The 23,492-nt window shown below is 35.7% G+C and overlaps 1 protein-coding gene and 1 non-coding gene across 2 annotated transcripts in view; both read left to right on the top strand.

The window, feature by feature from the left end:
• VEGFC (vascular endothelial growth factor C) overlaps nt 1-23,492 on the top strand; it is a 99,852-nt gene that overhangs the window by 57,814 nt on the left and 18,546 nt on the right. Inside the window, exons 2-3 of the mRNA XM_007528266.3 lie at nt 15,690-15,903; nt 17,822-18,012. Of these exons, the coding sequence (XP_007528328.1) occupies nt 15,690-15,903; nt 17,822-18,012 (405 nt within the window). The remainder of the gene's footprint in view (nt 1-15,689; nt 15,904-17,821; nt 18,013-23,492) is intronic.
• On the top strand, nt 7,765-7,896 carry LOC132537341 (small nucleolar RNA SNORA66). Its single transcript, XR_009548789.1, has one exon. It is a non-coding gene; the product is annotated as a small nucleolar RNA SNORA66 (small nucleolar RNA).

Below are 23,492 nucleotides of genomic sequence, written 5' to 3'. Positions count from 1 at the left end.
TTTTATTGTGCTGTATCAGGACATTCATCCTGATGAAATGTAGATAGTTGTAAATTTATAAATATTTTGAAGAAAAGACAATTAATGACAGTGTTATAGAACTCTGTGATCAATGTAATAGTTTTTCTGTGATTTGGAAAACAAGAAGCATGGAGGTATAATATTTCTTTTTGACTATTTTTTTCAAGTCCATATGTTTCACTTAATGATTCAGTTGCAACATGATTTTATTTCCAGTTCATACACCAAGCTGTTGACTTTCAGAATAAAGTTTTTATAGTATATGTTCTTATTCACCCTTCTTTAAATTGTGTCAGAAAAGATGGCTAAAGTATTTGAAAAGTTTCTAGTGAAATGGTTAAGTAAATAGATTCTTCATTAAAATAAAATTTTAATTACCCTTTGTATGAATAAACATGGTAGATATAGAATTAGCCAAATTAGGGGCCTTGGGAGGACTACTGCAGTTTCCAATGGAGGGGATGAGGACACAGAATTCTCATGGTGTGAACCATACGAAATTATGCCAGGATGGTGGTGCACCTAGTTAAACACACATAGTACAAAGATCAAAGAGCTGCTCAAGGACCACTGCCTATTTCTTTCTTTCTTTCCTTCTTTCTTTCTTTCTTTCTTTCTTTCTTTCTTTCTTTCTTTCTTTCTTTCTTTCTTTCTTCCTTTTTTTCCCTTTACTAAGGGATTAATGGCTTATAGTCGACAGTAAAATACAATAGTTTGTACGTGTATAACATTTCCAGGTAACAATACAATCTACATTAGGTCCTCCTCTTTCATCATGTTCCAGGACCTGAACCCTCCTCCCCACCCAAAAGTCTTTTACTTTGGTGTAGGACACCACCTTCAGTTGACCACAGCCTATTTCTATCTGTAGTGGGGTAGGGCTCTTAAGTGGTGAGATTCCAGGACACATTGGTGAATTTCTCCACCCAGGGCGTTCAGAAAGGAATTAAAGTAGCATTTGCAACTTGATGTCTTAAAAGACATTTAAGATATGAAGTAGGACAAAATGTTTAATGAACAGGAACCAGAAAGTAGTTATAGAGCAGATGAGAATAGGTTTTAGGGTGTTAAGAAGCTAAGAACTCTATTTTAGGTATGTTTCTCGAGCTTGACAGTTTACATGGAGGTGGACTAAGAATATTGTCTGGTTTGATGGTGTCAGAGTTGAGAATAGGACCAAAAATTTGGGTCAGGGGAGACAGTAGCTGCCAAAAGTGAAGAAAATATATAAATACAATTAACTGTTTACCATATCAACCCAAGGCCTATATAAATTTGTATTTAGCAAAGGAGTCTGTATAGATTCCTTGGTCCTGTAAGCTCGCAGTCCTTAGTCACAGCTGGAAACATTTTAGGCTGCACTCGTTTCAGTACCAGTCTTCCTCAAATGGCAGAGTTGATTGACCCAGCCTCCCTCCAGAAAGTGGAGCAACCCTTACCATTGCTACTTCATAGTGAGGTCATGGTCCTGGAGTGACCCTCAGAAGAGCTTATGATGATGTTTCTGATGAAAATGACCAGTTGTGCTGGAGGGAGGGGTCTGTTATGGGTCTAGGCCCATTGTTGATATGTTTGTTTGTTATTTTTATTGGGAGAACAGGAGATTCTTATTTACTTTTTAAACTTATTATTATTATTATTTTAATTTATGCCACAGGAGCTAACTGGAGCTCGGTGCCTGCATAATGGATCCACTGCTCCTAGAAGCTGCCCCTCCCCCTTTATTTGATAAGACAGAGAGAAATTGTGAGGGGGCTGGGGGATAAAAAGGGAGAGAGACACCTGCCACTACAGTAGCAGAACAGAGGCTCAAACCCAGGTCCTTGTGTATGGTAACAACAGGTACACCACTGCCTGGCCCAAGCAGAAAGTTCTTATGCTCATGGGAACATTGCAGTTGAAGAAGGGAACGAGGGGTATTGAGGACGGTACAGTGGAAGAAGAAGGGATTCAAGCACTTAAAGAGTTGCTATTTTTGAAAAGGAGAAAAACATTTTTACTTGTTTTCCCAAAAGGAGGAAGAAAGGTTGAGAAATTTGTGTATATAAGTGAGTTGCACCTTCTTTTTTCTTCATGAAATATGAGGAATAGTCACTAAATGCAACAATGAAGAATGGAAGCTAGTAGATTTGATATGAGAATAAATTGTCATAAAAATGAAAAGAAAAAAGTTAGGGCTGGAGAAATTATACAGTGGTTATGCAAAATATTTTCTTGCTTGAGACTTTTGAGGACCCAAGTCTAGTACCACAATAAACCAGAGCTGAGCAGTCCTCTGGTTAAAATATAAGTAAATTAAAATAAAATAAATTAATATTATGCTGTTAACCCTTAAGAAAGGTTATTATTCAGAGTGTTATTGGGGACAACTTAAGTTGTTCCTAAAGTAAAATTAGGTCTTTAGGAGTTCCCAGTCTATAAGTGGTTTCTTTAATGCTTAGTAAGTGATATGGGCCTCAGGGGGGAAAATGCACCTTTACTGGTGAATTAGATATGTAGATAATCTTTAGTCACTTTTTTCTTGGTTGTTAACTTATTGATTATATATACTTAACATACTATAGCCAGCAACTATCTGTGTACATGTAATTGCAGATACACACATACATCCTTATACAACTTCCAAAGCCAGAGTGCATTTATCTCTCTCTTTTTTTTTTTCTTTCTTTTTTTGCCTCCAGTGTTACTGTGGGGGCTTGGTGTCTGCACTATGAATACACTGTTCCTGGAGGCTACTTTCCCCCTTTTGTTACCCTTGTTGTTTGTTGTTGTTGTTGTTATTATTGTTGATATTGCTGTCATTGTTGTTGGATAGGACAAAGAGAAATCTAGAGGACAGAGGACAGAGAAGGGAGAGAAAGATAAACACCCGCCGACCTGCTTCACTGCCTGTGAAACAAGGGACCCTGCCCCCCCCCATCCCAAGGTGGGGAGCTGGAGGCTCGAACCAGGATCCATATGCCGGTCCTTATGCCTCCTTATACCGTGTGCACTTAACCGGCTGCAATACCACCCAGCCCTGCATTTGTCTCTCAAAATATCAGTACCATAGAAAACAAGTAGATGAGTAAATAAATTTATAAATAAATTTATAAACTCTAATAAATTTATGAACTCTATATATGATTTAATTTATAAATAAATTTATAAATTAAATCATATATAGAGTTCATCCACTTGCAAGGCTGAAACAAAATACTGGTTTTTGTTTCTTTGTTTTATTCTTTTGACCAGAGCACTTCTCAGTTTGGGTTTCTAGTAGTGGTAGGAATTAAACCTGGGACTTCAGTGACTCAGGCATGAAACTCTGTTGTATAGCCTTCTGTGCTATCTCTTCACCCACTAAATAAAATTTTATGTGACTTTTAATTATCAAGATAGATACCAGAGCTCAAAGGTTAGTAAAATTGAAAAATAGAATTTCTGTGTATCTGACACAGTACTTCTGGTTAAATAATTCAACTTTGTTTTACTCAACATTGTTTCATAGCAACAAATTCCTTTCCCTGCCATTTTTGTAAATAATCTGGAATCCTTTAGACACAGAGGGACATAAACAATGAGAAATTCATCTGGAATTAGTTGCTATATACAAAGCAGGTATGCCTTAGAATTTTAAAATTCCTTGAAAAAAACAAATTTAAGGATGTTGTAATTAATATCCTCAGTTCTCAAAATGAATATATATATCCATCAAGGAAATTCCATGAAAGACTTTGTTTAGGATAGCATACTGACTGTCTTGATACGTTGTAGTCATTCAACAAAAGTCATAATTATTTATTCACCCAGTATTGTTTATTTAAAATACTTCATTGGAGGCTAGCAATATAGCTTGACCTGAATAGTGTGCGTGGTTTGCTCTGCATGCCATTCAGGTTCAAGCTTAGCTCTCCTCCTCCCTGCAGAAAGCTTCAGAACTATGCTATCTCTGTCCAACCCTCTCTGCCTTTCTTTCTACCTGAAACAGTCAGCTTGGATCAGTGAAGCCCCAGCAATGACAAAAGTTTTGGTTAAATATCTTATTAGAGGTACCATAATAGAATTCATCTGATAGGGTGGGTATCTTATGTGCAGGGTCCAGATTTGGAGCAGAGCACCCTATAGGAACATCATGGTTGGCATCAGAGGAACTTCCATGGATGATCCAGTGGTAATGTAGTGTCTCTTCTGTGTCTCTCCTTTTTTTCTGTACCCAGATCCAGAATAGAGAAAGTAGAAACCGTGTTGGCATGGGTGTAGTAGAATCAAGCATGCCTGAGGCCCTGACACTGCCAGTAATAATAATAGTGACAATTATTGAAAATAAATAAATAGGGGACTGAGTATTGGCACACTCCATTGAGCAAATACATTACAGTTTTTAAGGACCCAGGTTCAAGCCTTTGCTCCTCCCTTGTAGAGAGGAAGCTTCACAAGTGGTAAAAAAAAGTCTGCAGGTGTTTCTCTTTCTCCCTATTTATCTCCCTGTGCCCTCTTAATTTCTCACTGTCCCATCTAGTAAAAAAGAACAGAGAGAAAAAAATAAAAGAAAAAATGATCATCAGGAGAGGTGGATTCATTGTGCAGGCCCAGCAAGAAAAGAAAGAATAAAAAAAAGAAAAAGAAAGGAAGTAAAATCCCTTATTAGAGACAAGTGACAGCCTCATGTACTAATCCTTTTTCGATATGCTAGTTATATATACAGCATTTTTGTCAGGTACATTTTACTATACACATTTTATAAAACTAAAATTGATATTGCTAGCATCGTTATCTTTCACATGGGAAATCAAACTTGAATTTGACACAAAGAGAAATGGGAAGGCTGCTATTCAAAAACACAGGCCTATCTGTGCTCAATATATGATTTTAGTATTATGCTGTAGACATGTGGGTTTCTCTAAGACATGATTCTCCTAGAAATCTCACAATTCAGTTATTCAGATATTTTGTTGTTATGTTTGTGTATATACTATTTGATTTTGAATAATGTTACATATGATTGGGGCAATTGAGATTTTTATAAGAACTTTAGTTTTTAATCAACAAGAATATTAGGTTATACTTAAAATTTGTATGTTGTATAATATGTATTTCTTATTATAATTTACCATATGTTTATTGCTATTTTTACTCTAACTACTGATAACTAGCTACCTGTGAGAACCTAAATATACAAAAAAGGCACTTATCTATGCATTTGAATTATATTATCTAATGTCTTCAGCTACCTCATTCACTATAAAACTTGCAGCTGAAATTATAGAAGAAGAAAAAAAGTAAAATCGCAAAATAAGTGTATATTAGTGATATTAAAGTTTGGGGCATCATGGGTATAAGTGAAATTATATACTTCTATTTAATCCTTGAACAATATGGTTTTGAACTGAATGGGATCATTTTTACAAAGATTCCCCCCCCTCCCCTTCCACTCAGTGGTTCCCCAGTTCAACCAACCAGCTCTCAGCCACCACATGGGAACACTATGTACAGGTGAAACTTTACCAATTATGAAGCACTGCTATGGTGTCTCTTTTTCTCCCTCTGTATCTCTCACCACCACCGACCCTCTCAGTGTTTTACTCATTGTTTATCTTTTTTTTATCACTGAAAAATGAGTTTATGTCTACTGGTAGTTATGTAATTGTGCAGGGGTGGAGCTTCCAGGGTAGTCCTGGCAACAAAATAAAAATAATAAAAACTGATTATTTTTTTATCTCTGGTGGTAGAATTCAGGAAGATAGAAACATCACAAAATGGTTACATATTTTGGGACCCTATGACTGAAAAAGAACAGAGAAAGAATCAGATATGTGGTTAAGGCTTATTATATCTTGATCCAGGTGTGATTATAGAGGTTTCATTCAATTTTCAATAATCTATCAAACTTTGCTCTTAAGATTTGTTCACTGTTCCGCATGAATAGTATTCATTGAAGGTATTTAAAGCATTACTAATACTTCCCTTGTTGACAGTGGGGACATAAATAGCTCTTCAAAGCATCAAAGCAGAAAGTAAATTTTAATAAAAGTATATTTCAAGAACCCATTATGTTTTTATTTTCCAAGTAACTTCTTAAGTAAACATTTTTTAGGGAAAATACATTTTTTTTGTAGCTGAAACTTCAGGAAAAAAACACACACACTTGCAATTAGTCAAAATTTGATCATGAAACATTTTGAACTCAATTATCTCAGAAAACTATGTAGACTATTATATAACCTTTTCTTGTAAAATAAATAAAGAAATATGTATGTAAAAAGAAAAATGTAATGAGTTACTGCAGTCAATGAATGAATCTCCCTAAGAGTGTTACAATTACTAAGTCCAGCTGCTGGGGATATTTTAGATTCTTTTTTTTTTTTTTAAAGATATTCTTAATTTTAAAAATTTTATTTACTTTATTATTTATTATTGGACAGAGACAGAGAGAAATTGAGAGGGGAGCAGGAAATAGAGAGAGGAAGAGACAGAGAGACACCTGCAGCCCTGCTTCACCACTCTTGAAGCTTTTCCCCTGAAGGTGGGGACCTGGGGCTTGAACTTGAGTCCTTATGCACTGTAATGTGTGCACTTAACCAGGTGCACCAACGCCTGGCCCCAGAGCTGTTGGTATGCTTCTGGATTCTGCTTGTGAAGCCTGATTTTATCATCACATTGGGTTCACTTGTGTTGCTTACTATGTGTTCTGTTTGCACATCCACTGTTGGCTGGGCAACCCCCTGCCTCCGGGATATTGGTTTGGTCTCCCCCCCACCTCTGGGACATTTGGTTTAGTCCTCACTGTTTGCCCTTCTTCCTTCTCCCTGCCCCGTATCCTAATATTCTCCCTTGGTTCCTGACTCTTCCTCCTGAGGAGAGAGATGCAAGACAGAATAGTGTTGTGATTAGTTTTTTGGACTACATGCCTGCTCGTGAATAAAGACTGAAGTGCATTCTCAGCTCAGCCATGAGTTTCTGGTCATCTATGTCTCCCGCCACAGAAGCCAGCCCGGCAAAAAACGACATAAATGCGCCCTGAACAGGGACTGGCACAGAGCCACACCTTATTTATGTCTTTAGAGATTTTGTAAGGTGAAATTCATGCAAAATTTGAACTTAAGATATGTTTTTTAGAGGCTGGTGTGTGATTTTCTCTCAAATGCAAGGTTTTCCAACATCAGCCCTATTAACACATTGATGTCAATAATTCTTTTTTATTTTTCTTGTAGGGGCCTGTCCTGGGCATTGTAGAATATTTAGAAACTTCGTTAATCTCTACTGATTAGTGTTAGTAGCATCACCGTCACAGTTTAGAACTCCAAAACTGTTCACAAATCTTGCCAAATTTTTTTTTGGGGGGGGGGGGGTTGGCCAGGGTGCAGGTGGAGAAGTTACATGTGTGGCTGAGAGCCACTGTTCTAAGATATAAACTATCTAGATAGGAGTATTTAAATAATGAGCTTTAATTCTGTGGCATCTAGTGCTACTTAATTTTTTTAAGTCTACCTACACCGATGCTATCTTTGCAATTATACCTGGGAAAATATTTGAAATTAATGTTTTAAAATAAGTTTACCAATTTAGAAGGAAAGAAGAAGTTGGAGAGTGGTGCTCAGTGCAAATAATTAGAGTTTGCAGTTATCTTGTTGTCTTTATCTTAATTAAGCAGGTATGACTAAATGCCTACATTAAATTATAAAATTATCACAAAAAATAAATATTCACAATAATTTCTAGGAGCCAACTTATATATCAGCATATGAAATATTTAATTTTTAAGTGCAAACTCGATCATTAACTCTGCACGGTATTGTAGAAGTGAGAAGAACCAGGTTTGCTAAAGTGATTGTGGTGACAGGAATGTATCAGCCTCAGCATCTGCAGTGTTTGCTTTGTTTTCTCAGCACCTATAGTGTTTGCTTTGTTTTCTCTTATTTTTTTAATTTTTATTTATAAAAAGGAAACACTGACAAAAACTATAGGATAAGAGGGTTACAACTCCACACAATTCCCACCACCAGAACTCTGTATCCCATCCCCTCCCCTGATAGTTTTCCTATTCTTTAACCCTCTGAGAGTATGGACCCAGGGTCATTATGGGGTGCAGAAGGTGGAAGGTCTGGCTTCGGTAATTGCTTCCCCACTGAACATGGACAATGGCGGGTCGTTCCATACTCCCAGCCTGTCTCTCTCTTTCCCTAGTGGGTCAGGGCTCTGGGGAAGCAGGGCTCCAGGACACATTTTGTTTCTAAAGACAACAACTGGAGTATTGTCCGGACTGGTTGGGTCAGGGACAGTGGTAAAGCATAGACTTAGAAGGCCGTAGTCACAGTCCACTTAACTAGAACGGGAGTTTTGAGCTATGTGGTGGAAGACCCTGTTGCTAGAGTAGGGTATAGGGTGGGGCAGGGAGTGGACTTTAAAAGGAAGGGCTTCATCTTTCCCCAAATGTGTTGTTTCTGACTCCCTAACTTCCTTAGAACTCTCTTCCCCAGAGCCCCACCCTACTAGGGAAAGAGAGGCAGAGTGGGAGTATGGATCGACCAGTCAACACCCATGTTCAGCGGGGAAGCAATTATTCTGCAAACCACAAGGACCCTGGGTCCATGCTTTCAGAGGGATAGAGAATGGGAAAGCTATCAGGAGAGGGGATAGGATATGGAGATTGGGAGGTGGGAATTATGTGGAGTTGTACCCCTCCTATCCTATGGTTTTGTTAATTTATCCTTTCTTAAATAAAAAATAAATTAAAAAAAACCTCTCTTCCCTAGAAGAAAAAAAATTAATTTGATATGTGATGAACTACAAAAAATCAGTTTTAAAAGCTAGTTTAGGCTAGCACCTGCAAAATATCTCACTTGGATAGTGGGCTGCTTTGCTGCATGTGCAGCCCAAGTTTGAGCCCAGCCCTCACAACATGAAGGAAACTTTAATACTATAATCACTTTCACACACCCCCCTCTGTGTGTGTATGTGTGTATGTGTGTATCTCTCACTCAATAAAAAAAAGTTTATTAGGTTAAAACGTGTTCCTTTCTTTGTTATGACATTACTTACAGTAAAATATCTCAGAGGTATAAACAAACATGAACTTAAAGTTTCTAGTGAGAAACTTCCAACATTAAACTAAAGTTTAATATCTGGCACACCCGGTTGGTATAGACATGAGTGATGGGTGGCCTGACTCTGACACCTTCACTGAAACATTAGGTAAAGTCATTTTGTGAATCAGTTACAAATTTCTTGTCTCCCTTTTTCCCCAGCTGAGGACTGATCCTCAGGCATGAGTGTCTGTCTTTATAACCACTATACTATGTCTCTGATACAATTTATAAATTTCTACCCTCAGAAGAATCAAAGTTGATACATATTCAATTCTTTTAACATTTAGTCATTTGCCTAACATGAAAAGTAAGAAAAAAAAAAAGACAGGAGGAGCTGCAATTTCTAGCAAGCAATAAACAAGTCCTTTGCTATATTTTATGAGAAGAATAACTTCAGCAACCACTTATCATAATGATTGTATCTGACCCCATTGCTCATGCTAAGAAAGGAAACTCAATAGTGGTAAAAAGTTATCGATTTTTGCTAGCTTCTCCCTTCCTTCCTTTCTTTATTTTTTATTTTATTTGTGTGTTTCTTTTTTATAATTTATTGTGGTCTATAATTATCTTCTCTGTGGAAAGTCTGTCTCACAAGTATCCAGAACACTCTACTCCTTTGCAAAAGCATATTTCACCTTTATTATTGAGCCTCAAGCTGAAGAAAATAAGTAAACTGCCTTTAATATCCTCAGTTTCAGGGATTTGGAATCAGTTTTTTGTTAACTACTTTCTAGATTGGTGCCTTTGTTAATTAAGTTTCTTGGGACAAAAAAAAAAAAACAGGAAATAAAGTATATTATGAATGACATGAAAAGCCTTTTAGTGGGAGTCGGGCGGTGGCGTAGCGGGTTAAGCACATTTAGCGCAAAGCACAAGGACCAGCATAAGGATCCCAGTTCGAGCCCCCCGGCTCCCCACCTGCAGGGGAGTCGCTTCACAGGTGGTGAAGCAGGTCTGCAGGTGTCTATCTTTCTCTCGCTCTCTCTGTCTTCTCCTCCTCTGTCCATTTCTCTCTGTCCTGTTCACCAACAACAACATCAATAACCACAACAATGTTAAACAACAAGGGCAAAAAAGGGAAAATAAATAAATATTTAAAAAGAAAAGCCTTTTAGTACACTTTTCAGTTAAGCTGATAATTTACCAGAGTAACCTTTTCATTATATGAAATTGTTCATTGTAATATATATATATATGTGTGTGTGTGTGTGTGTGTATATATATATATATATACACATATATGTGTGTGTGTGTGTGTGTGTGTTCACACACATATATTTATTTAAATATAAGATATTACTTGAAGGGCCAGGCAGTGATCTACCCAGTGGAGTGCACACATTACCAGGCACCAAGATCAAGCTTCAAGCCCCTGCTCCCTACATTAGGTGAAAGGATATTTTAAAATTCAAGTATATGAGTTTTCAACTTCATAAGAGCATTAAATAAATACCAAACTTTCAGCATAATGGTGAACTTAAAATTGTTGTTTTCGAGGACGTGCTGACAAGAAAAGAGCAAGAGTTCATCAAATAAAGGATTGCTTATAATACAGTGTTTTCGTGAACTACACATACACTTGGCTGGGTGGTGGTGAAGAAAATAATCTAACACTCAAAAAGGCATGTAGAGTTGGGCCAAGTAATTTTCTTTCTTTCTTTCTTTCTTTCTTTCTTTCTTTCTTTCTTTCTTTCTTTCTTTCTTTCTTCCTTTCTTCCTCTCTTCCTCTCTTCCTCTCTTCCTCTCTTCCTCTCTTTCTTTCTTTCTTTCTTTCTTTCTTTCTTTTTTTGCCATCAGGGTCTTTGTGGGGGACTGTTGCTTGCATGCAACTTCACTGTTGCCAGCAACAAAACTTCATTTTCATAAGAGTTTGATATGTATCTTTTATTGTGCCATATAACATAGCGTTGTACTCTTATTTTGGTCAATGCTCATACTCACTCTTATAGATTTAGATCAAAACATGTTTTACCTCCTAGCTGAATTTTAAGGAAAAGAATTATAATGCAGCTATATTATTACAGTGTCTCCTAGGCAACAGACAGCGAAATGCATTACTTCTTAAAAGAATAATAGAATTCACTATTTTTTTTCCGTTACTTCATTTAGTTTTTTTCTTTCTATTCACTTTATGTATTTGCTTAACTATTTATTGGTGTAGGTGCCTTGTACATGATTCCACCTGTCTCTCATTTCAGCCCTTTCATTCTTTTCATTCCAGAGTGATAGAGATGGAGAGAGAAGAAGCGACAACACAGCACCAGAGCTTCCATGTGTTGTGGCACTTGCATATGATGCTATGCTCACATTCCGAATCTATGAATAATCTTAAGAATACACCCTCCAGGGCATATCACTTCATCTCTTCATATTTATCTTATAAGAAGACTGATATTAAAAATGAAAGTGGTGTTTCCTAATTTAATGTATACAATGCATTTGAGGAAAATCTCACATATGACACAAAACTAAGGCCTGAAAAAATGGGTATCTAAAAGAACTATTACTGGAAAGAAAAATTATAAAAATAGAGGGTACCTATGTGATCACTGTTGCCTGAAGTAAAATGTCAAAAATGAGCTTTCTTAGCCCCTGAAAACATGAACCTGAAAACATGAAAAGCAGCAAGTAAGTCCTTAGGTTACTCCTCCACCCCCCACCAACCCCTTCTGAGCAAATGTGGGGCTTCAGTCATCAAAAATTTTCAGGTTGCTTTTTCAGTCAGACAGTGTGACAGAGAGAGATGGAGATACACCACAGCACTGATGCTCTCCCCATTGCAATGACTTCCAGGCCAAATGTGTGGTAATTACTATATCCCGTCCAGTGAGTTATTTCCCCTGTTCTGTCTCTGGGATTCTTTTCCTCCACTCTGATTATTAATGTTTCATAAAGGTATATGTTTTAGGTGAAAGGATATTTTAAAATTCAAGTATATGAGTTTTCAACTTCATAAGAGTAGTAAATAAATACCAAATTTTCAGCATAATGGTGAACTTAAAATTGTTGTTTGCAAGGACTTGCAAAAGGAATTTATGGGGCCAGGTGGTGGCATACTTGGTTAAGTGCACCCATTACAGTGCTCAAGGATCCAGGTTCAAGCCCCTGGTCCCCACCTTCAGGGGGAAAGCTTCATGAGTGGTAAAGCAGGGCTGCAGGTGTATCTCTGTCTCTCTCCCTCTCTATATTCCCTTCTCAATTTCTCTCTGTCTCTATACAATAATAAACAAAACATTAAAAATTTTATTAAAAAAGGAATTTATTAACATTTGAGGAAATGATTTTAGCTTTCTGGAATAGATTGGTGATCATAAAGATTCATGGAAGCATTGAGAAAGAATCCAGTTTTCAAATGGCTAGCACCTCTACTTGAATGAATTTGTTGTGTCCTTGCTTCAGAACTCATTCTAGGTTATCAGGACCTTTTAAAGCTCTCCCAAAGGAGAATAGGGATGTGCAGGTGTCTAATTATCCACTAGCACTTACCCTCAGGACATTGTCTTCTCCTTTTTCATATAACAGCTCTATCATTTAGTTGACAACACTCAATTCGTAGACTCCTCCTAGACACCTGCATTTTCAGAACATAAATAGGGAAGGATACTTTTGTTTCATATCTTTTTTGCTCGATATAATATCTTTTTCTCTTAAGAATACATACACAAGGTGTTGGGCGGTAGCACAGTGGGTTAAGTGCATGTGGCGCAAAGCGCAAGGACTGGCTTAATGATCCCAGTCAAGCACCAGGCTCCCCACCTGCAGGGGAGTCTCTTCACAGGCAGTGAAGCAGATCTGCAGGTGTCTCTCTTTCTCTCCTTCTCTCTGTCTTCCTCTCCTCTCTCCATTTTTCTCTGTCCTATCCAACAACAACAATAACCACAACAACAATAAAACAACAAGGACAACAACAAGGAAAAAAAGCAAAATTTAAAAAAAGAAAAAGAATCTTGAAGTTTAAAAACAAAAAAAAATACACATACAAATGCCAACAACTTAGCCATTTTGTGGAAAAATGTTTTATATATATATATATATATGTATATATATATATTATCATTATATTACCATCTGTGCTCATTTGTATTTGCACTGTATATTGTTTAGTAAATCCTTTGTTATTGTTTTTTCTGTGCAGTGTTACTGACACACTCAAACTGAATTTGTACATATTTCTGATAGAATTATTTTACCCCTTCTCTTATAGAAAGTTTAACTCCAAAGTGAATTTGTTGTCTGAAATGGTACTAGTTTTTAAAGCCCTTCAACTTGAAATAGTACGTTTTCCTTGAATAGCTGTACAACTTTTGCTCCCACCAGGATTGAAAAGAGTTACAACTTTATTAACTTTGCTATCACTAAATATATTAATTGTATTTATTCTTTGTGAATATTCAGTTCACGTTTTGATCCCATTTTTTATATTTAAGTATGTGCTTATTTTTCCCATTAACATATTCAGGCAATATTTTAAGGTTAATCTCCTATACATCTGTCATGTATATTGCAAATAGTCTGCTTGCTTTATTGTTTGTCTTTTATTTTGTTTATAGTGTTTTCTACCATATGAATAGTTTGCTTACAGTTTATTTTTCTTTCCATGTTTAGAAAGGTCTTTTGCTGCCCAAGAGTATAAATATAATAACTTTATTTTCTACTAGCAGATTTTGTTCAGTTTTTATGTAACATTTTCCCTATTGTGAATTTTATGCTTATATTTTTCTCCTGTTGGTCTACTGGGCAACATATGTTTTCTCTTATACTTATAACTACTGTTGTAGTTATTGTCCATTTCTAAGTTTCAAAATACAAAACTTATTTGCTTTAAAGCATTAACTAAGAACAAACCAGAACTTCATTTTCATAAGAGTTTGATATGTATCTTTTATTGTGCCGTATAACATAGCGTTGTACTCTTATTTTGGTCAACGCTCATACTCACTCTTATAGAATTAGATGAAAACATGTTTTACCTCCTAGCTGAATTTTAAGGAAAAGAATCCCAGAGACAGAACAGGGGAAATAACTCACTGGACGGGATATAGTAATTACCACACATTTGGCCTGGAAGTCATTGCAATGGGGAGAGCATCAGTGCTGTGGTGTATCTCCATCTCTCTCTGTCACACTGTCTGACTGAAAAAGCAACCTGAAAATTTTTGATGACTGAAGCCCCACATTTGCTCAGAAGGGGTTGGTGGGGGGTGGAGGAGTAACCTAAGGACTTACTTGCTGCTTTTCATGTTTTCAGGTTCATGTTTTCAGGGGCTAAGAAAGCTCATTTTTGACATTTTACTTCAGGCAACAGTGATCACATAGGTACCCTCTATTTTTATAATTTTTCTTTCCAGTAATAGTTCTTTTAGATACCCATTTTTTCAGGCCTTAGTTTTGTGTCATATGTGAGATTTTCCTCAAATGCATTGTATACATTAAATTAGGAAACACCACTTTCATTTTTAATATCAGTCTTCTTATAAGATAAATATGAAGAGATGAAGTGATATGCCCTGGAGGGTGTATTCTTAAGATTATTCATAGATTCGGAATGTGAGCATAGCATCATATGCAAGTGCCACAACACATGGAAGCTCTGGTGCTGTGTTGTCGCTTCTTCTCTCTCCATCTCTATCACTCTGGAATGAAAAGAATGAAAGGGCTGAAATGAGAGACAGGTGGAATCATGTACAAGGCACCTACACCAATAAATAGTTAAGCAAATACATAAAGTGAATAGAAAGAAAAAAACTAAATGAAGTAACAGAAAAAAATAGTGAATTCTATCATCTTTTAAGAAGTAATGCATTTCACTGCCTGTTGCCTAGGAGACACTGTAATAATATAACTGCATTATGATTTTTTCAAAAGGTAGTTCAGCAATCATCTATATCAGATAATTTTTAATATTTAGTTGTGGAAAAATTTTCAATGTATTTATTTTTCTTTGTCAAGCAAGTTAAATTTTACTCCAAAAATGAGAAAGGGGGCTGGGTAGACAGTATAATGGTTATGCAAAAAGACTTTCATGCCTGAGGCTCTGAGTTCCCACATTCAATCCACAGTACCACTATAAGCCAGAGCTGAGCAGTGCTCTGGTCTCTCTTTCTCTCATCCTCTCTGTTTCTCTCCTTAAAATAAATAAAAATATTTTTTAAATGAGAAACATATATAGATATAAATATGGCTTACTTGCATATATAATTGTGACCTCTATCCAAGATTTGGATATTAATTGTTGTATTGAGTCAAATTAAAGAGTGAATATAATAATACCAAGAAAAGCTGAGGAAGGACCAAATACAGTAGTAGTTCATAGAGAAAGTGTTTATGTTTTGTTATTGGCAAGGCCCCAGTTTGACCCTGGTCCCACTGCATGGAAGGAAACTTCAGTACTATATTATCTTTCTCTGTTTTTCTATCTTTTTTTTCTGTTTATCTGAAAAAAATAAAAACTTGGAAGTTCCAGCACTAACAAATAAGTCAATCAAGAAAACATAATAATATGTTGCTAGAGATTCAGCATATATCACCTTAAAGACTTTTTTGGTGAACCTATATTCAAATTCCATGATGTAATAACTGCATTGCATATTTCTTTGACAGGCTTATACAAGTAAAGATCTGGAGGAGCAGTTGCGATCAGTGTCTAGTGTAGATGAACTCATGACTGTCCTCTACCCAGAATACTGGAAAATGTACAAGTGTCAATTAAGAAAAGGAGGCTGGCAGCAAAATAAAGAACAACCCAATGGCAATGCAAGGACAGAGGAGACTGTAAAGTTTGCTGCAGCACATTACAATGCAGAAATATTGAAAAGTAAGTATGGGAAATAAAATATGTTATAAGCTTCAGTTGTCACATTTGTGCAAAGTTGCTGGTCTAATGTTTTAATGCCAGTATTTTGTGCCACTGAATATCCATGGGGTCAGAAGTAAATAGAAAATAGGCAACTATTAAATACAACTACAACATATTTTATTATTTCATTTTGAGTAGCTATAATGATTTTTTAACTTAAAGGTATATTTACAAAAAATAATTACCAGAAATAAACATAATGTGTATACTATAAAAGTTAAGCCCGTTCCACATTATCTACTTAAAAAATAATTGAACACAGATTTTCTATCTGGTATGGATTTAGAAATGCCTTATTTCTACATTTTCTTAAGATGTTTTTAAATTTTTTTCACATTTATTTATTTATTTATTTTTCCTTTTGTTGCCCTTGCTGTTTTTATTGTTGTAGTTTTTATTGCTCTTTTTATTGATGTCATCCTTGTTAGGACAGACAGAAATGGAGAGAGGAGGAGAAGACAGAGAGGGGGAGAGAAAGATACCTACACACCTGCTTCACCTGCTTGTGAGGCAACTCCCCTGTAGGTGGGGAGAAATGGAGAGAGGAGGGGAAGACAGAGAGGGGGAGAGAAAGATAGACATCTGCTGATCTGCATCACCGCTTGTGACGCGACTCCCCTGCAGGTGGGGATGGGGGGGGCTCGAACCGAGATTCTTATGCCTGTCTTTGGGCTTTGCGCCATTTGCGCTTAACCCGCTGAACTACCGCCCAACTCTCTCCCTTAAGACTTTTTAAAAAATATTTATTTATTTATTCTCTATTTTTGTTGCCTTTGTTTTTTATTGTTGTGGTTATTACTGTTGTTGTTATTGATGTCGTCATTGTTGGATAGGACAGACAGAAATGGAGAGAGGAGGAGAAGACAGAGAGGGAGAGAGAAAGACAGACACCTGTAGACCTGCTTCACCACTTGAGAAGCGAACCCCCTGAAGGTGGGATCCTTACGCTAGTCCTTGTGCTTCCGGCCACGTACACTTAACCCACTAAGCTACCGCCCAACTCCCCTTTAAGACTTATGAAGGTTACTTGCCATTGTGGCAATGTGATTAACTGGAGAGCAGCACTTGTGTCAAAGTTACTGAGAGATGTAGCAGAAAGTTTCACCAAAATATCATGATGTTGGATAAAATCACCTATTAAATATTTCTGTATTATTTTTAAAGTGAACTCTTCTTGACCGTTAGATACCAATTGCTTTACCTGTTTGAGATTACAAAGTATTTTGAGAACAAATGCCAACAAATAAAATTTGTTCTTCATAGCTGAAGAACAAATAGTTTACATCGTAGGGGAAATATGGGAGAAATAAGAACATTTCAGAAGCACATCATTTTCAATGCAGTGTTTAAGGTGTCTTGAGTAAACTACTCTCTCACTAAAAACAAAATTCCAGGGAGGGAAAAAGAAAGAAACTGAAGACTTGACTTTCCTGCAACATTCTATTCCAGGATATAAATCCCAATGAATGGAAACTGTCCCTGATTTGAAGAAACGACCACCATGACATGTCAAAGAACCTGTCTTAGGTTGATTTTTAATTTTAATCCAAAACCATATTCATCTTCTTGTAAATATCCATAGATTTTCATTTCCTTAAACTAAGACAATCAAATATACATGTGTGCAATACTGTTGTAATTTTAAGAAAGCATCATCCTAATTTAGCTGATTATAAATATCCTTAGCGGCTCTCTTAAATGTATCTTATTCCAGTTCCCAGAGCACTTTGGACTCCTGTCAACTGTTGCTTTAAAGTTATGTATTAGACTTAAATCTTAATGTCTGAAATCAAATGTGAGTAACTTCCAATTGCTGTGGGCTTTTCCCCATTGTTGGCTTCAATATAACTTAATGAACTTCCCTATGACTTGACAGGTATTGATAATGAGTGGAGAAAGACTCAATGCATGCCACGTGAGGTGTGTATAGATGTGGGGAAGGAGTTTGGAGCAGCAACAAACACCTTCTTTAAACCTCCATGTGTGTCCGTCTACAGATGTGGGGGCTGCTGCAACAGTGAGGGGCTACAATGTATGAACACCAGCACAAGTTACCTCAGCAAGACGGTAGGTGTTTGCTCTCTACCTGCTCAGTTGACCCTTACCTTCTGGAATAAGTCACTTAAATCCTAGTGCTTTTCAAGTCACCTAGTTCTACTCAGTATTACTTACACTGTTACCCAGGGAATGGAGTCAGTTTCTCAATATTGATGCTATTGATGAAGTAATATGACAAAATGAAGACAAATAATAACTGCATGTGTGTAAGCACAGCTAGATACTCTGAGTACTTTGAAAATAAAGTTCCATCTAACAATTCAGTAGTACATTTAAAAAAATTTATTTTATTACAGAGACAACAGCACCACTCTAACATATCTTGTGTTGGGAACTGAACCCAGGGCTTCGTACACGCAAGTCCTGTGTTCTATTCCTGAGCCACCTCTCCAGTTACAATAGGGCAGTTTAAAAATTTTAAATGTGATGATACATTTTATCTTATTTTATGCAACAATTCCTGAAGAATCTACATTTTGAGTCTGTTGCATATGCCATTCCATGCTAAAAAGAAGATACAGTCCTTTGGCCTCCAAAAATATAACTAGCAAATCTCAAATATACATATAGCAATGTGTTGATGTGTGAAGTATGTATAGATTGCTTCACATACAGGCAGACATTTGTGTGTATATTATTTTTTACACATATATGTACAATATTTGCACATATGTATACTGATATTTAATTGTAGACATTTTTGTGGGAATAAGATGCCTTTAAATTATTAATTCTACAGATAAAGTATCATAAATTATATATTTAAGATAAATAATTACATGTATGAGTGCATGTAACAGTAGTCCCATACTGAAATAAATCATCACACTGAACATATATGTTATATTTGTTTATAAAGCAAACAAAATAATTCTACACTAAACTCAGTGGCTTTGACTAACTAGTAAAGCCCATAACGTCAGATGTTACACTACTAAATATAACCAAAAACTTCTCCCGTGTTTAAGTTTGTATCAGGGTTTTCAGAGAAGAGCAGAGCAGACTTTCCTTGTAGGTCTTACAGGACAGAAAGGGCTGGCTATCAGAGGGTGTGTTTACATGCTGATGATAACCACCAACTGTTGTTTAAAACTATTGATGCCCCTGGCCTCTGCACACAAAGGCTTATAGAATCCCAGCACAGCTGACTGAGCTGACAAAAAGGCAAAACTGGGTTTGCTCAAAAGGCTTTTCCAACTTAATTTTATAGTTGAAAGAACATGGTTAATGTGGTGATATTCTGAAATGTCCTGTTACCTTCAGAATAAAAAAATGAAACAATTTCCAAAATATAATGTTCTGTGTAATTGGTACAATGTAGAATAACAGTAAATTTGTCTTTTTAAATTAAATGTTGTCGATCACTAGAGTACATACATGTTTCATTTTTTTCATATAAACTTAAACTGATTAGCATGGTTCCTGCTAATAAAATCAATCCTTATTTCTATATGATTAGGTAGAAATGAAAGCCAAGATTACAGCTACAGTTTTTTCCATAGCATTTTCCCAGATGGTTCAGAACTTTTACTCTAATGGTCATTTTGTTTTCTGAAATTGCAGACATTGCCCTACTATATAGTTTGTTTTTAGAATAAAATGACAGCCTCAGAAGACAGCTTTTCTAGAATTATTTGATCAAAAAAGATAGTTGTTGAGAACCACTATATTCACTCTGCCCAAGAGCCTCCATACACATCTTCAATTATCTTGATCTTCTGTTTACTCCTTGATAAGGCTCCTGTTCTTCAGATCTCGACTCAGTTATTATCTGGTTTCAGGAACTCATAGAGGAAGATTTTACTAACCTCTTTGAGGAGTTTCAGTTTTTTTTTTCTTCCAAATACTTTATAGTTCACCATACTATTCATTTATAGCAAATAAATAAATATATTTTTCTTTTTCCAGTATCCTCTATCTTACTGAAAGACACCATTCATCTGGTTGGGCTATCAAAGGTCATCTTCCTCTTTTTTTTATTGTTGTAGTTATAACTGTTGTTGTTATTGATGTCATCGTTGGATAGGACAGAGAGAAATGGAGAGAGGAGGCGAAGACAGAAAGATAAACACCTGTAGACCTGCTTCACAACTTGTGAAGTGACTTCCTTCCAGGTGGGGAGCTGGGGGCTCGAACTGGGATCCTTACGCTGGTCCTTGCACTTTGTGCCAACTGTGCTTAACCCACTGCACTACTGCCCGACTCCTGGTCATCTTCCTTTTACTAAAAGTCCTAAACAGCATGGGGATACATAGCATAAGGGTTATGCAAAGAGACTGTCATGCCTGAGGCTCTGAAGTCCCAGGTTCTATCCCCTGCCCCACCATAAGCCAGAGCTAATCAGTGCTCTGGTAAAAAAATAAATAAATAAAAATAAAAGTCCTAAACATCTCTAGAGTCCATCGAGTACCTTTATTCTACTACTTGCACAGTGCCTAGACTGCTTACATCTCTTGCCTGGACCACTACTGCTCTATCAGTTTAGGAACTGTTCTCATATTTCCCTTCATATTTCCCTCCAATCTGTTTGCCACACTTTAGCAAGTTTTTGTTGTTGTTGTTGTTGTTGTTGGTTTGTTTGTTTTGTTTTTCTTCAGTAGCATTACACTTTGCTCTATATAGAATGCGTGCTTAACTAAAATGGTTAAATGTATAAAATTGAAGATTCTGGTTGTTAGGAATTTGAGTAAAATTCAAGTAGAGATACCAGAAGAAGTTGGACATATCATTCTAGCCGTGTAGCTAAATCTTAAATGACATAGATTTGCCAGGTAACAACTTTTACATAAATCTTGTTTGAAGACCTTGATAACCTGTGCCTCAGAAAAAACAAAGTCAATCCAAAAAGAAAACCAAATTTGATAGTTCCATCTGTTCCTTCTTTTGACTCTGTAATGTCACACCCTGAAAAGCACACTCATATTTTTAATAGTAGACAGAATAATCATAAATTCATGAAGCAAGTATACATTTGTGAACTATAAGGTAGTACATCATGCTATGATATATAGTGGGTATTAAGAGATAGAGAACTGGGAAATGTTATGCATGTACAAACTGTTATATTTACTGTTGAATGTAAAACATTAATTCCCCAATAAAGAAATTTTAAAAAGGGAGATGCCTAGGCCCTATGCTAATGTATTAATACCTTGGAAATCGACATAGAAAAAAATCAACATCTATCAGCAGTTATAGTTAATATAAAGTGTATGGGGAAAAAAAGCAGTGCAAAGGTTCACAGAAATGCTGCGTGTCATAGAAGTTTACAAACCAAGAGAAGAATGTGAAAGCACCAACTCCGAAGCAGTATTTTCATTTGTGTTTAATATTAATGAGTTACTACTTTAATATTGTAGTTTGTAAAAAAAAAAAAAAAAAAAAAACTGTGTGTTTAGATTTTACTTGAAAAAACAAGTTTATTCTCAATTATTCTGAGTTTATTCAGTTTTATTATATTGTCAATTGTAGTATAAATAGGAGTCTGTGATGATGTTTTGTAAAAAAAAAAAAAAGTTTCTTATTGCTATATGTCATATAGGGGGATAATGTTTTTCCAAAAGATTTCCAGACATATCTTTTAGAAACCAAACTCACCAATTGGAATCATATAAATTGTAATGACAATGCACCTTAAGTAGCATCAAATCCAAGTGTGTTATACAAACTTCATAGAAATGTTTATAGATCTCAGTAAAAGGCAGGTTGTCAGAATGTGTGAAGAAACCAGGCTTAGCTGAAAAGTTAGACCATCTGCACTAAACATTCCTAAGTGAACTAATCAATAACAACTGCTTCAAAGTTCTTCCAAACTAATATCTAAGTGGTTTTGAAAAGTTAAGTAGAACAGCTATCTTTTCGACCTCTCTCATAAACATATTCTATAAATATATTTTCATATATGAGAAATTGTATATGTAAAATACATAACCAAAAACTAGAAAGCAAATGTTACAGAGGCTAAATTCTTTGATGATTAAAGCAGAAGCAGAGTAAACTCATCTCTTAGCAAGCCAAACATTTGGATTAAGACATTTTTTTAGGGTTGGTTTTTACTCAGTATAATTTTACTGAAGCTAGAAGTCAGTAAAGTAGAGATAAAAAAAACCCTTGGGGCTTTCTTAGAAATGTTAGGGTTAGAGCCCAAGAAACTGAGCCTTTTTGCTGTGTTGATTTGTGCCAGACTGAAGAAGCCAGCTCTGTCTGGGATCTAGGTCTCTACTCTCACATTCTGATTCACATGAGCACCACTATTAAAACCTATAGTATTATAATGTTACCTGAACTAAAGAAGAAAGAAAGGAAGGAAGGAAGGAAGAAATAAAATAGTCATTAATATTAATAAGAATGAGATGGATACTTCAGAATAAAATAATAGGTATTACAAAATACTCTAAAACATTTTTGCTCTCATCTTTCAAAGAAGAAGAAGTAAGCACATGTACTAACAAAAACATTCCAGATTATATTTGAGTCTATTGGGGTGTTTTATAAATTTTTGTAGCAAAATTTACTTGACCTGCAATAAAATGTGCAATTATGTAATAAGACATGGAGGTATTATTATGCATGGCAGAGAAAGATAATTATTTTGTTAATTAAACAGAGAAATGTGATGGTCTGAAAGATTATTTATTACATTCATGTGTATTCAACAAATGGAATGTGATTTGTTCTGAATCTTTAGCTAACTAATATTTGGCAAGTATAATGGTTGGAAGTCAGGTTTTATCCAGATGTGGAAAAAGAACTCTATACCAATACCAGTTACAGTTGTTTCTTTTAGAAACGCATTTCTTTCAGAAAAAAAATGATGCATCTATTAAAAATACTTTTTCCAACTGCAGGTGTTCAGCATGTCCACAAAAATTATTAAGTATCATTAAATCCCCTGATTTGATTTTAAAAATATAATTAAAGCATTATAAATACATTTTATGTACAACAGTATGCTAACATTAACTCAGTACCTAATAGAAATCTACCAGAATCTACTATTCCACATTCTTCCAAGATCCAGTCTAGGTTCCATATACTCACTAGCAATGCAGTGAACTTCCTGAGCTGAAAAGCTAACCCTTCTCAGTGTTTAACTTCCCACTGTTGGTCTTTTTCATTCAAATATACCATCTCTCCAATTTTAAAAAATATTAATTATATTTTCATAAGCTACAGAATGTTTCAATATTTAATTAATCAATTCAAGTTTGGAGTCTTTAAATTATAGTAGTGGGTTTTTTTGCTTATAAAAGAAACTAGTTCTTTTTAGGGGCAGAAAGATGTAAAGGAGTGCATTTTTATGTGTCCTATTTGAAACCACATAAACATTCCTTTTGAATTTAGTATTAAACTATATCCAGAATCTTCCTCGTAAGGAAGTTCTACACCTTTTTCTTGAATAGCCTGTAAAATAAGTAAGAATAGGATTTGTTGCTTTACAACTGTTGCTATGCCATGTAAACATCTATTGTTTCAAAATATGACTTTAT

This window comes from Erinaceus europaeus, chromosome 2 (genome assembly GCF_950295315.1).
Source record: "Erinaceus europaeus chromosome 2, mEriEur2.1, whole genome shotgun sequence".
Taxonomy (NCBI): Eukaryota; Metazoa; Chordata; class Mammalia; order Eulipotyphla; family Erinaceidae; genus Erinaceus; species Erinaceus europaeus.
This window is presented reverse-complemented; position numbering and strand designations above follow the sequence as displayed.